The following is a 12706-nucleotide window of genomic DNA, read 5'->3' as shown; positions in this document are numbered from 1 at the left end:
TGGGGAAGAGACATCATGAGTAAACTCTCTGGTTAGTGTAAGTTCAGATAAACCAACAACCGTCTGGCTCAGTGTGTGTGTGTGTGATGACTCACTTGGACTTTGACGGCAGCCTGGTAGTTGTTCTGGCTGTTCAGGGTCACGGCCTCCTCCACCAGATGAGGCTGAGACATGGAGGGCCTCAAGAAGACATGGACCCTCACCTCACCTGAATAACCAAATAACTGCAGCACCACCGTCTCCACGGCGTCCACGTGCAGCGTGAGAGGAGCTGTTATCAGATACCTGAGAGAGGAGACATCTGATGTAAACTGAAGCACAAAGCTGTTTACATGCGTTTCATTTGTCTTAAAATATTCACACTAATTTTGGTTCATGTTTATGTTTGCTAGCTCCTAGCTTCCTTAGTTGGCACCTCGCTGCATTTCTTGGTCTGTAACTAATGATTACTTTCATTATTAATTAACCTGCTGGTTTCACGATTAATTATTAAATTAAAATGTCAGGAAATAGGGGAAAAAGCCTGTTTTAATCAAATTGTTCATCTATTTTGTCAGACCAAGAGTCCAAAACCCAAAGATGTTCAGTTTATCATCATATAGAACAAAGAAAAGCATGAAGTCATCACATATGAGAAGCTGAAACCAAAACATTTTGGCATATTTGCTTAAAAAAATGAGTAAAATGATTATTCGTCTAATTGTTGCAGCTCTAGTGTGTTTGTCCATCAGTAGTGTATATATCATATGTACAAATGCATCCTTATGGAAACCTAAAAGTGGTGTTGCAGGCTCTGGCAAAGTTTTAAAACCTTTAACCTGCAGCTACCAGAGTGCCTCAAACAGCTGATGAATTCAGTTTAATGTTGTGTAATTAGTAGTTCATTAAGCAGTAATTAATGCCTTAATAGATGAAACAAAATGTTGACTCACGTTCTGGACTGAGCCTCCGTCCTCCAACAGAGACAACACACACACAGCAGGAGAACACACACCTTCATCCCGGCGGCGCCGAGGACACATCACTGACTGAGAGACCTGACTGACCGGCAGACTGACACAGAGATTTATCAGTTATTGATCAACTCAACTATTGGCAAATTCCTGTAAATCATCAGAAAGTAGGGCAGCGTGGGGCTTGTTCTGTTGGTGTGTATGTAGAGCTGAGTGTGTGTTTCAAAGGTACGTTTACTCAGCCTGTGTTTTCTCATCTTACTCAACTCTGCTTGCTGTTATCAGCTCATCACACCGTCATCAAATCAGAAAGCAGAACTTCAGATTTATTTGTTGTTTTCTCTTCATTCTGCAGTGAAAACATGAATATGTATCAGCAGAGACCAAATATCAGAACTAGTTATTTTTGGGGGTGATCACAGATAATACAGTTAGAGTTATATAGTTGCGTCCAGGATCCTAAACTGACACAGATCAGACCACAAACCCCCGTCTGTTTTATTACAGGAAGTGTATGAAACCCACCATCAAAACTTTCCAACATTCTGTCATTGTGTTACTTATGATGGAGTTATAATGGAGATAAATTATTCCCCTTTTTGCTGGAATCCCCTCAAGGACCTTAAAGTCCTGCTGGCGCCACCTGCAGGCTGCAGAAATCATTAAAACCACAACGTCAACAAACATCCTGATGATTTAACCGTCCAGACAGGATGAACATCACGAAGGGGTGGGGGGTGGGGGGGGGTCAGTAATCCTTCTCAGCCATAACTCAGATCTGAACACACAGACATGAAACACATATTGATATGATTCAGTGTGACTTCCTGAGGATCAATATCTCTGATGTCATCACCAATAAACCTCCATAAAACCACTGAGAAACAGAAGAAAGAGTTTCCTTCAGTATGGCAGTGATCAGTGATCGTTACACTGCAGACAGGAAGCTGCTAACAGCTGATTCACACAACAACAACAAATCAGGTGTAAAAACATGTGAAAGAGAAAAGCAGCACATCTGATGAGCTTTATGGAGTCTTTTATTTGATTCTGTGGTCATACTGGTTCAAACTCTGGACGGGATTTAAATGACAGAAGGTAATATTCAAATCACAACACCTGAACTGGGATACAGTCATCAAGTCATTTTAAGCTGCATTAGTTGACTTTTTGGCCACTTGGGGGCAGCAGAGTGAAGTGAAAACACAACATCTGTCATGTTATCAGTTTATAAAGCAGCTGTGGAGAACATGCAGCAGACACACAGCAACATGTTGTTCATATGAGCAACACCTTTCTCATTATACTCTATGATTGATTGTTTTTCTGATTGGTTCCCTGCATGGTTCCAACACACAGCAGCTCATTTTACACACAAACACAACAACTCATGTGTCAATCAGACACGCTGACATACAAACACAACAACAGGAAGCACATGAGGATCTTTATTACATCACTGTTTTATTGTGTTTATGTAGTTTAATGGATGATACTGTATAAATGTGTATATAGTATAAATAGTCAGATGTGTAGCTCTCTATAGAACATGAAAGTGTAACTTATCATTTTGTCAATTTAACAAAGTATAAAGCTACCAGGAACCGCCAAAAGAAAAATGACACCGGCGCCTATAAACATGTACAAATCTTTAATGATAATCACTGAAAATCTTGTTATATAACAGTTCAAAGTTGTTAAAATATAGTTTTACTGTTCATACACAAATACAGCGGAGACATTTAAGAAATGAAGCTATAATACAGTTTATTTACATGTAAAGTCATATTATCACAATTAGTTTTTGTGCCTTTTTCATTGAAAGTATATGAAAGCCTGTAACATCACTGACAATATTAATAATCTAGTAATAGTTTTAACATATCTTTCAAAATGTATTATGAACATCATCACTTTTAACTGGTTTTCTCAGCTTGTATATTGTATACATGATGTATATATATATATATATAGATAGATAGATAAAGTTATATGACTATAAATAAAACTTATAGTAGTATCTGGCTATAAGATTGAACTGATATGTCACTGAAAGAAAGATCCAGTTCCTGCAACAGTTATTGAAACTGAGCTTCATATAAACACAGATTAACACACACAAACAAAGGGTAAAGGTCAAGTAATACTTTATTAGGAGTATATAGGCTCAAATACAATGTCCTCTATAGAAGTCAACATAACATACTTCATATACCGATACATGTGTCATATATGACCTCGTACATATACACATATACAGAGATAAAGTGACAGCTGAATTATATTCTGGGCATAAAGCACATCTCATGTTTATATTCACATTCTTCTTTCACTATTTACAACCCATGAAGAGAAAAGCTAAAGGGACTCGGCTGATATTTAACTTCTATTTTCATGTTATTCTGAATCCTCAACATTAGTTTATACAGATATCAGACCTCAGGGGGAAAAACATTTACAAAGATCAGACATTATTGATTCTAATATGCCGACTGCATCCGATCAGTCTGAAAGAAAAAGGCCTGAGACCCAATTTGGGCCTCAAGTCATAGATTAAGAACCACAGACATAAACTGGTAATAATAATAATAATAATAATAATAATAATAATAATAATAATAATAAAATACTTTTACATTTCAAGTTCTGCCTGTTTTAATAAGTAGTGAGCTTCTTTAAAGGACTCTGCTGAGTTTGTAGTAGATTTACTGTTCGGTCAGTAAAGCTGAAGTGATGAAAACAAAACAAAGATCATCCATTATGCTAACACTTTAGCATGCAGCTAACTTTGAGCAACACTGCATAACACCTCAAAGTCCTGAAATATGATTCCTTTTTTAATCTCATGCACGCAAGATGAAAACTAATCATCTTTTATGGACTTCAGCACTTCGTACTGTGCTATTAGTAAAGAATGCTAAAGGTATAGCATCTTGCTTACCATCTGCTAAGCTAACACATTGTTAAATCTTAGCGTTGAGATGCTAAGTGTTAGCACGGAGCTTACTGTCACTCAACATTTCAGTTATTTTAAAATGTAAAAACTATTACCCAACGGTGGCTAGCATCGCTCAGCATGGTACATGCTAAAGTGTTAGTTAGCATGGCGGGAGTTTTATTAAGGCTCTGATGATACTTGAATAAGTACGTTATAGGATCTTTACTACTTTATGTTAAATTGTTGAGATGTTAATATTAATATTTACATTCTACGAGGTCGTGTTCACACATAAACAGACATTAACGCTTGCAGCTGCTCAGATGTGAAATGTTAATTTGAGCTTTAGCATGTAGCTGCTAACATGGCTAACATGTTAGCATGGTTTCTTTAAACTGACCAGCAGGATAATCTACCAGAAACTCAGGAAACTCCTCTGAAGGAGCCTCAGTGTTCAGACTGTAGCGCCTCCTTGTTTACAACACTCACATTACAACCTTTAACTGCATGCAAACCAAAGCACGACATCATCTCATCATCATCTCAAAGATACTGACGTGGACGGGTGGAGTTACTGGCGAACACCGTCTCTTCATGCAACATCATCAGAGTTTATAACAAGTTTCAGAGTCTTCTCGTCTTTTAAACATTTAAATAAAGACGTAGCAGACTTTAACTGGTGTGTGAGTGTATCTGTGTTTATCTGAGTGTGTGTGTGTGTGTGTGTGTGTGTGTGTGTGTGTGTGTGTGTGTGTGTGTGTGTGTGTGCGTGCACATGATTAACACCAACACAAACCTCCGACCCCCAGCTTTACCTCTGATCAGTCTGATTGATTTTGTGTTTAGAGAACAAGCTAACAGCTGATGTTAAAGCGACACTGAGGAGTGTTTGTTGTAAATTGTTACCCAGGTAGCCGAAAATGTCTCGGCTCGAATCATTCAGTTATTCAGATTCAGTTATTTAGCGACATCTGCTGGCTAATCCTGACATCATTAACAGATTAAAACCTCATCCTTTATGTTTTGATCAATAAAGATTTCATCCGTAATTTAAAAAAAGGAGCACTTTTAAACAGTTTACAGCTCGGCTTTGTTTTTGGCACGTTGAAGTGAGTCAGTGTTAAATATTCTGCTGTCAAAGGTCAGTAACGTGTTGAACGGTTTGTTGGTTTCTCATCATTATTTTGTGATCTTAACTGATGGTCTGATCCTACATGTGGTCCAACATCAGCCTGATAATCAGACTGACAGTGTGACATGCTGCTCATGTTTTCTGCTCTAACTAATCAGCAGTGACCTGATGTATCCGTCCGGTCGACGTCATGTTCAGTGGACACGGACGCTGTCGGAGGAGGAAACTCAATGTTTATCATGTTAATCAAAGAAATACGTGGATCTAAGAGTCGATGTTTCTGTGTGTCGACTTACAGCAACTCTCACAAGTTGATGTCTTCTTTCTTAATCTCACCTATAAAACTCAGTTTGCTTTGCTGTTAACTATTTGAATCACTGAACAATTCAGAGGTTTGAGGTCTGGAGTCAAGATACCAGAACGTTCAGCCCCGGTTGGCCAGACTGGTTACCTGGGTAACAGGGTACACCTGGATCTGAACAGGCTTCTGTCTTAGTTTGTTTAAATATTTGATCTTGTTTTTCAGGTAAGATGTGTGTGTGTGTGTGTAGTTTGGTGTGTCTCCCTCACAGCACCATGGTGGGAATGTGGTGAACCAGTGACGCGGGATGCGGCATGGCGGTCAGCTGTGGAGGGTTAGGAGTAGGAGGCGAGTGATCAGCGTGCACACCTCCTCCTCCTCCTCCCACCACCACTACTCCTCTGCCGGGGGCCCCGGGGTCGCCGCCGGCGGGCCGGTGCCTGGCGCTCTTCTGGTGCGCCCGCAGGCCGGCCAGCTGCGAGTACGCGGACTGGCAGACGTTGCACTTGTAGGGCCGCTCGCCGGTGTGCAGCCGGACGTGGTTCCTCAGCGTGGACGACTGGCTGAAGCGGCGGTTGCAGAAGCGGCAGACGAACGGCTTGTCCAGCGTGTGGATGCGCATGTGGGAGCGAAGGTTGCTGCGAGAGTTGAAGCCGCGATGGCAGATGACGCAACGCATGCGGCCGAGACTTGTGGAGGATGAAGAGGAGGAGGAGGAGGAGGAGGAGGAGGAGGAAGAGGAACCTTCACAGGTGTGGAACTCATCTGTGAGGAGGAGGAGGGAGAAATGTTTCAGACTGATGTCGGACTGAAGGAGTATATTATGAACAATAATCCGTAATCTTTACCGCTCTTGGTCTTCTTGACGTGTTCTTCGTCTCCTCCAGGAATTCCAGGGATTCCCAGGAAGGTGTTGTGGGAGTTTCCGTACCAGACCAGCAGCTCCTGGTCCGGAGGGATCGTCTGAGGAGGAAACATGGAGGTTCATCATCTGTCTGCTTCAGAACATATGAATATACATAATATATCAGACACTCTATATGTGCGCTGGTATGTTTTTTGTTTGTTTGTTTTTTCCCGTGTTGAGACGTTTTGTTTGTTCATTCAACAAAATCAATAAAAAGTATAAATTACACATAAAAAATGTGTATAAATATCAAGAACAAAGACATCGATTCCTTAAAGTTGGAGGTTGTTTGTTTGTTTGAACTGTTTCTGATTGAATCTTGAACCTTCAGCTTTCAGCCAGCAGAGGGCGCCACAGTCCTGATCTGCTGCTGCTGCTGCTGCTCTTCCTCTGAGGATGACTCAGTTTACTGCCGATTACAAAACATCAAAATTCTTCCTTTTTCTCTTTCCTATCATGTTGTGCATCTGCGTGAACTCTTATTTCAGGTACAGTTGATATTTTGGATGTTCACGGTTAAATTCAGTGTTTAAATTAAGACGTTTAAAGAATCGTGACAGTAGACTGATCAGACTCTCGGGGGCCTCGTGCAGGGTTTAGATGTTTTAAATTCACATGTGGACGTTCGTGGTTATGCAGACGGGAAAGTTTAATTTGAGCTTTCTTCTGTTTGAAATAAACTGAAATCTTCTGCTGCGTTAAAACAACACACGGAGCTGCATTCAAATGACGAGATGAAATATAAAGCAGGAAGTCTGAATGGATGGACAACAACACACCAATCCGTTCTCACCAATACAGTGAAAGAGGAATGTAGCTTGTGTCACTGTGGGCGAATTCTTTATTCATAAGATGAGATGACTCAAGAAAAAGTTTATTTTTGTTTTGTTTCTAACAGATTTTAACATGTTCTCTGCTAAAAACTCAGAAAACAATAAAGCTGTAAAATGTGTGAGATATTTATGGTTTTGTAACTTTTCTTTATAGACCAGATTCATGTTGATGTTTTCTTTTATCTCTACTGATTATCTTACCTGCTTATCTTTTCTATATATTACTTTTGAAAGTACAGTATTTTCTTTTTTTATTCAGGATAGGAGAATTAATTGTGTCAAGATTTATATTATATCTGTCTCCTGGTATCTTTTTTTGTCTGTGTAATGTTCTGTAATGACTGTTTTATATGTTTGCAATAGAAAAGGGGAAAAAGGTGTTTAAAGGTTTGTGAGACAAATTAAGTGAGATTTCAGTTGAGAAATTGGAAAATTGACTTAAGAAGATTATTTAATGGTTATGGATCAAACCAAATGACAATGATGCTGCTTCTCTGGTAAATTCTGATGAACGAACATCTAACAGGACGTTTTCTGACCCAGCAGACTGATGCGAGGCGTTCACTGACCTCCACAGCCTTGTAGAAGATGCTGCTGCCGATCTGAACCACCTCCAGGTTCTGCTCCTGCTCGTTCCTCGCACATTTAATGTACGTCATCCAGCTCCTCTGGTCCTCCTGACTGGCATCGATGAAATACCTGACTGTCCCGTCCTCATTAAATACCTGATGAGGAGGAGAGAGGCCAAACATTCATCCAGTTATCTTTCCTAACATCTAACAACATTATATGTAAATAACTGGGAGGCTACTGGTTAGTAGCACCAAGTCAGTAAGTTAAGTTTTCTTGTTTTTTAGCCCATCAACCAATAAGTTTGGTTGTTTGTGCAATTCAGCGGTTTAGTTGGTCAGTTAATTAGCAGGCTAGCTGGCTTTTAGACAGTTAGCCATTTACTGGTAGTTAGCTAGTTACCTATAGTCGCAAATTAAATCTTGTCTATCAGGTAACCATATAAGTTAGTTAGTTATTTAGCTAGCTGACTGGATGACAATCACTCTGTTAGCTAGTCAGGTGGTTAGTTAGGCAGCAGGCTGGCTGACTAGTACAGGTAGTCGGCTAATTACCTGCAGCAGCTAATGAGATATTGTCATCCACGTAGTTATTCATTTAGCTAACTGGCTGGTTAGCTAGTGAAGTGGTTAGTTAGGTAGCATGATAATAATCAGCCATCAGTCAGAAAGTTGGTTTGCAATTGCTAACTAGCTAGCTGGCTGGTCACTCAGCCAGACAGGTTGTTACAGGTAGTTGGCTAATTACGTACAATGGGTAGTTAAAGCTATATTGGTTAGCCAACCCGTTAGCTAACTGCCTGTTGGACAGTTAGTCAGTTTCGCGTCATTCATTAAGTGAATTAGATTGTTGTGACTTTGTGCTTTTAGTGTGTTGGGTTTTTTTGTTTCTTTTTTAGGGTCATTTTAACTAAAAACATCTTTAAGTACCTTGAAAAGCGCTCGATAAAGAAAATGTATAAATATATTATTGTTAGTGAGATAACTGGATGGCAGTCAGCCAGACAGTTAGTTAGTTAGTTAGTTAGTTAGTTAGTTAGTTAGTTAGTTTGCATAAGGTATTTGTGTCGTTACCTACAGTAGCTGGTTAGAGCGAACCAATCAGTGGCTGGTTTGTTGGTCAGCAATCAATCAGTTATCTAGTTGGTTAGTGAACTAGCCTGTTACAGATCCTAGACTCTCTGTTAGTTGTTAATGTGTTTGCTAGTAGTCAGTTTGCAGCAGTATTTAATGTTCTGTTAAATGTGACGTAGGCCTGAATACAAATATGAGTGTAAATATAAATATGAGTAAAGATGAACTGGTTTACCTCCCACATGAGGTTGTTGTTCTTGTACAGGTCGATGTGTTCAGGTGAGATGAGGCGTCCGGTGAAAGGTCCCATTTCTGTTCCTGCTTTAATCCACGTTTTAGAGAAAATACCCAAACCTTCTCCTGCCAGACCGAAACACACAAAGACACACAAAGACACAGAGACACACAAAGACACAAAGACACAGAGACATAGAGACATAAACACACAAAGACAGAGACAGAGACACAGAGACAGAGACAGATCTGTTACTGATGTTACTCTGCTGCTTGTATATTCTGCAGGATCACACAATAACATAAAAACGACATGATGCTACATGATGTCCTCTGACAGCGCAGACATGTTACTGACTGATGATTTTATTTATTTAAACGTCCGTCCGTTCATCCTGATCTCAGACTGACACTGAAGAGAAAGCAGCTGCATTCAGGCGTCACTGATCAATAACATCAGACTGCAGTGATGAAGACCAAAGACTTTCTGCTCTACATGAGTGTCTTCATCATCAGCCGTTACTAAGATATTCAGTTTTATATCATGTATGACAAAGAAAAGAAAAGCATTAAATATTCACATTTTAACAGCTATTTTTGGGGGAATTTTTGCTCAAAAAAAAAGGACTAAAATGATTCTTTGATTATTAAAATGGTTGCAGATGAATTTTCTGTTGACTGTGTTCTCGGAGCAGCTCTACCTGGATGTCATGTTTATTTATGCATCATGCATCACAAACACAGCAGCAGAAATAAATAGATGCAGTTTTTTTTTTTTACCTGGAACTGAACTCTGAGCGATGATCACCTCGCTGGGTAAAACCAGACTGGACAACTTCTGGACCTCTGCACACAAAAAAAACACACAAAAACACACACACTTAATATCAAACCCAACGGACTCTTCTTCTGGAGGTTTGACAGCATTATAAACGCTCAGTGTGTGTGTTTGGGTTTATTTGTGAGGTGGATGATGTTGAGGATGTGGAGAGGTTGAACTTTCCTATAAACAGTGAAAGCAGCGTGAAGCAGAGCTGCTGCTGCAGCAAAAAAAAAGAGTAAATGGCAGAAAGAGAGAGAAAGAAAAAAGGTTAAATGCGCTTTTTTCTCACTGAATGGCCACATTATGTGTTGACCCCCCCCCCCCCCAACACCCCCCCCCCCCGCTGACACACTGGAGACAAATCTAAATTCATGACGGCTTTTCAAGGAGCTGGAGACACATTTTATGCTCAAATGTGAAAAATACAGTTGATACAATAGATTAAAGTAAATAAAATACTAAAAAAAATGCAAAAAGAAAGTGAGAAAACGTCTCTTTGCTCCTTTATGTCACAACCTGTTTCACGGTCCGGACGGAGCGTGAAACAGGTTGTGACATAAAGGAGCAAAGAGATTGAAAAGGAGATAAAAGTGTTGGAAGATTATCCGAATTTAAAACTAGAGAAGAAGAAAAGAAAAAAGCTCATAAATGCCATCAGGAGAGACCTTACACACACACACACACACACACACACACACACACACACACACACACACACACATTTACATGGAAACGACATTCCTGCAGATTAGTTAGAAATAAATCAGAAAGAATTGAAGCTTTAACGGCTCCGATGAAATTATTACTAACGAATTTCACCAAAAACTGAAACGAATTTTACAAGAAAATCAAATTATAATTAAAAAAAAAAAAAAATCCATCCAGTAAAAAACAGAAAACAGGCCGCGAGAAGCTTTTTATTCTCAGAGCTTCAACAAGGAAAATATATTTATTATAATTAATGTTCAGATATTTAAAAAAAAAATAAAAGCAGGTGGTCGCTTAATCAATGAATGAATTGATTGATTGATAAATGATAAGAAATAATGTAGCAGCAGGTGGAATTTAAAGCCGTATTGATTAGACTGATTAATGAGCAATTATTACTTTTATATTTTTGTTTTAATCGCCAGAAAGAAGTTTGAACTGAAAAACTGAAGTTGATCGATTAGTTTAATTGATTCATCGGATCTGAAGCTTCCAACATGTAATTGATTAATAAATAAATTATTATTATTATTATTATTTTTTAACATAAAATCAGAATCTGCATGAAAAAAAAAAGCTGGATGATCAGATGATAAAGAATCAATTTAAAGTTTAATCGATCAAAGTCTAAAAATATAAGTTTTACATTTTAAAATCATTTAATTATAATCAGAAGTTCTTAAAGTATAAAACTGATAAATGAGAGGAATCATATGATTATCCACCGCGTGCATCATATCAATAGATGATGTTATTGATACAGATGTGCGCAGCTGCTGCTTTCATGTATGAAAATATTCATATTTATCAGTAAAAACAGTCAAAAGTAGAAGATGTTCCTCTAAATGTAAATAAATCAGATCAACTGAATTAAAGTGATGATTCATATTTCATGTTGAATTGTTTGAGTTCATTGACGTCACTGACCTCCGGAGAAGGACTGCGCGAGCACCTCTGCGGTGAAGGCGGTCTTGGGGCTCGCGCTCGGCGCGGTTCGGTCCTCGTGCTGCAGGTGATGCTGGTGCGCGTGGTGGTGCGGCTGCTCGCCCAGCACGTGCCTCCAGCGGCCGTACAGGAAGCTGTGCAGGATGTCCGAGGTGATGATGTCCGCCAGAGAGAGCGGCTGCTGCGGCTTGAAGCCCGGCTTCAGGCCCAGCGAGGAGCCGGGCAGCACGGAGCCCATGACGGGGCGGCGGGGCGGCGGGGGAGCCGGGGGCCGGGGGCCGAGGTCCGGGGAGCCGGGGGGCCGGGGAGCCGGGGTCCGGGGAGCCGGGGAGCCGGGGAGCCGGGGTCAGGTGGAGAAAACTTTTTTTTTTTTTTTTTAAATCCAGCAAATTGTCAGAGTGAATCAGTAATAAAAGCTCCACTTCTTCTTCTTCTTCTTCCTTTTATAAACTAATTCAACAAGAGGTGAAAGTCATGCAGGAGTCCTTTAATAAGCTGCAGCTTGTTGCTTCCTGTTTCTGGATGAAATTGTTTAAGAAAAGAAGTTAAAGCGTCAAATAGTTGAAATGAAGTTAAAGTGGTAAAAATTAAAAAAAGAATCAAGTGTTAATAGAAGATTATCAGGAGGCTGAAATAAAGCAGAGAGAAGCAGAGAGGCTCTATATAGTCTGTCATCACCTCCTCCTGCACGAGGGAGGAGAGAGAGAGAGAGAGTGTGAGTGTGTGTGTGTGTGTGTGTGTGTGTGTGTGTGTGTGTGTCTCGTGACATCGTTCAGACACTCATTTAGGACTTAATGAGGAAACAACAACACACTGAGAGCAGCAGAATCTGTTCTTGTCATTTATGTTTCCAGGTTTGATGATGAATCTGAAACTATCTTCATCATTTTTATAATAAAAATACTCAACATGCCTCATTCACAGCTGGTGATTTGTGTTATTTTCAGCTTTTCTTTAGTACATTGAATATCTTTGGTCTATCTGTTGGTCGTGAGAACATTTCATCCAGTAGAACCAGTGAGTCTACTGGGCAGCAGTGAAGCTTTGACTGGTTGGTGACTAAAACTCAACATGTGATAATAAAACACTGAGACAGTAACATCTGTCTACTGGTTTATACCCACATTTAGAGAACAGGTTCCCAGTGTTCCCAGTGTTCCCAGTGTTCCCAGTGTGTTAAAGCAGCAGTCAGGTGTCTGTAATCATTCCTCCTGTTCATACTGGATATTAAAAGATCCTTCAAATGTGTTTTAATGTTAGTGATGGAGGATAAAATCTTTGGCATCAAA

General features: G+C 39.8%; 2 protein-coding genes across 3 annotated transcripts in view; both read right to left on the bottom strand.

Annotated features, from left to right (window-relative positions):
* Positions 1–1062, bottom strand: part of c5 (complement component 5) — a 40542-nt gene extending 39480 nt beyond the window's left edge. Inside the window, exons 1-2 of one of the 2 annotated variants that reach the window (XM_067574630.1) lie at positions 933–1062; positions 96–285 (exon numbers count right to left, since the gene is read on the bottom strand). In XM_067574630.1, coding sequence (XP_067430731.1) covers positions 96–285; positions 933–1000 — 258 coding nt within the window. In that variant the 5' untranslated portion in view covers positions 1001–1062. The remainder of the gene's footprint in view (positions 1–95; positions 286–932) is intronic. The other variant, XM_067574622.1, reaches the window with a different exon arrangement.
* Positions 1063–3083: 2021 nt separating this feature from the next.
* On the bottom strand, positions 3084–11663 carry LOC137170938 (PR domain zinc finger protein 12-like). The gene is made up of 6 exons (XM_067574610.1): positions 11400–11663; positions 9722–9787; positions 8943–9067; positions 7634–7789; positions 6173–6287; positions 3084–6089 (listed from the first exon to the last, which is right to left on the bottom strand). The coding sequence occupies exons 1-6, from the start codon at positions 11653–11655 to the stop codon at positions 5590–5592; spliced, it is 1218 nt and encodes a 405-aa protein (XP_067430711.1). The 5' UTR covers positions 11656–11663; the 3' UTR covers positions 3084–5589.
* Positions 11664–12706: the final 1043 nt, after the last annotated feature.

The sequence above is a fragment of the Thunnus thynnus genome, chromosome 2 (genome assembly GCF_963924715.1).
Source record: "Thunnus thynnus chromosome 2, fThuThy2.1, whole genome shotgun sequence".
Lineage (NCBI taxonomy): Eukaryota > Metazoa > Chordata > Actinopteri > Scombriformes > Scombridae > Thunnus > Thunnus thynnus.
Note: the sequence above shows the minus strand (reverse complement) of the source record. Positions and strands in the feature narration are given on the sequence as shown.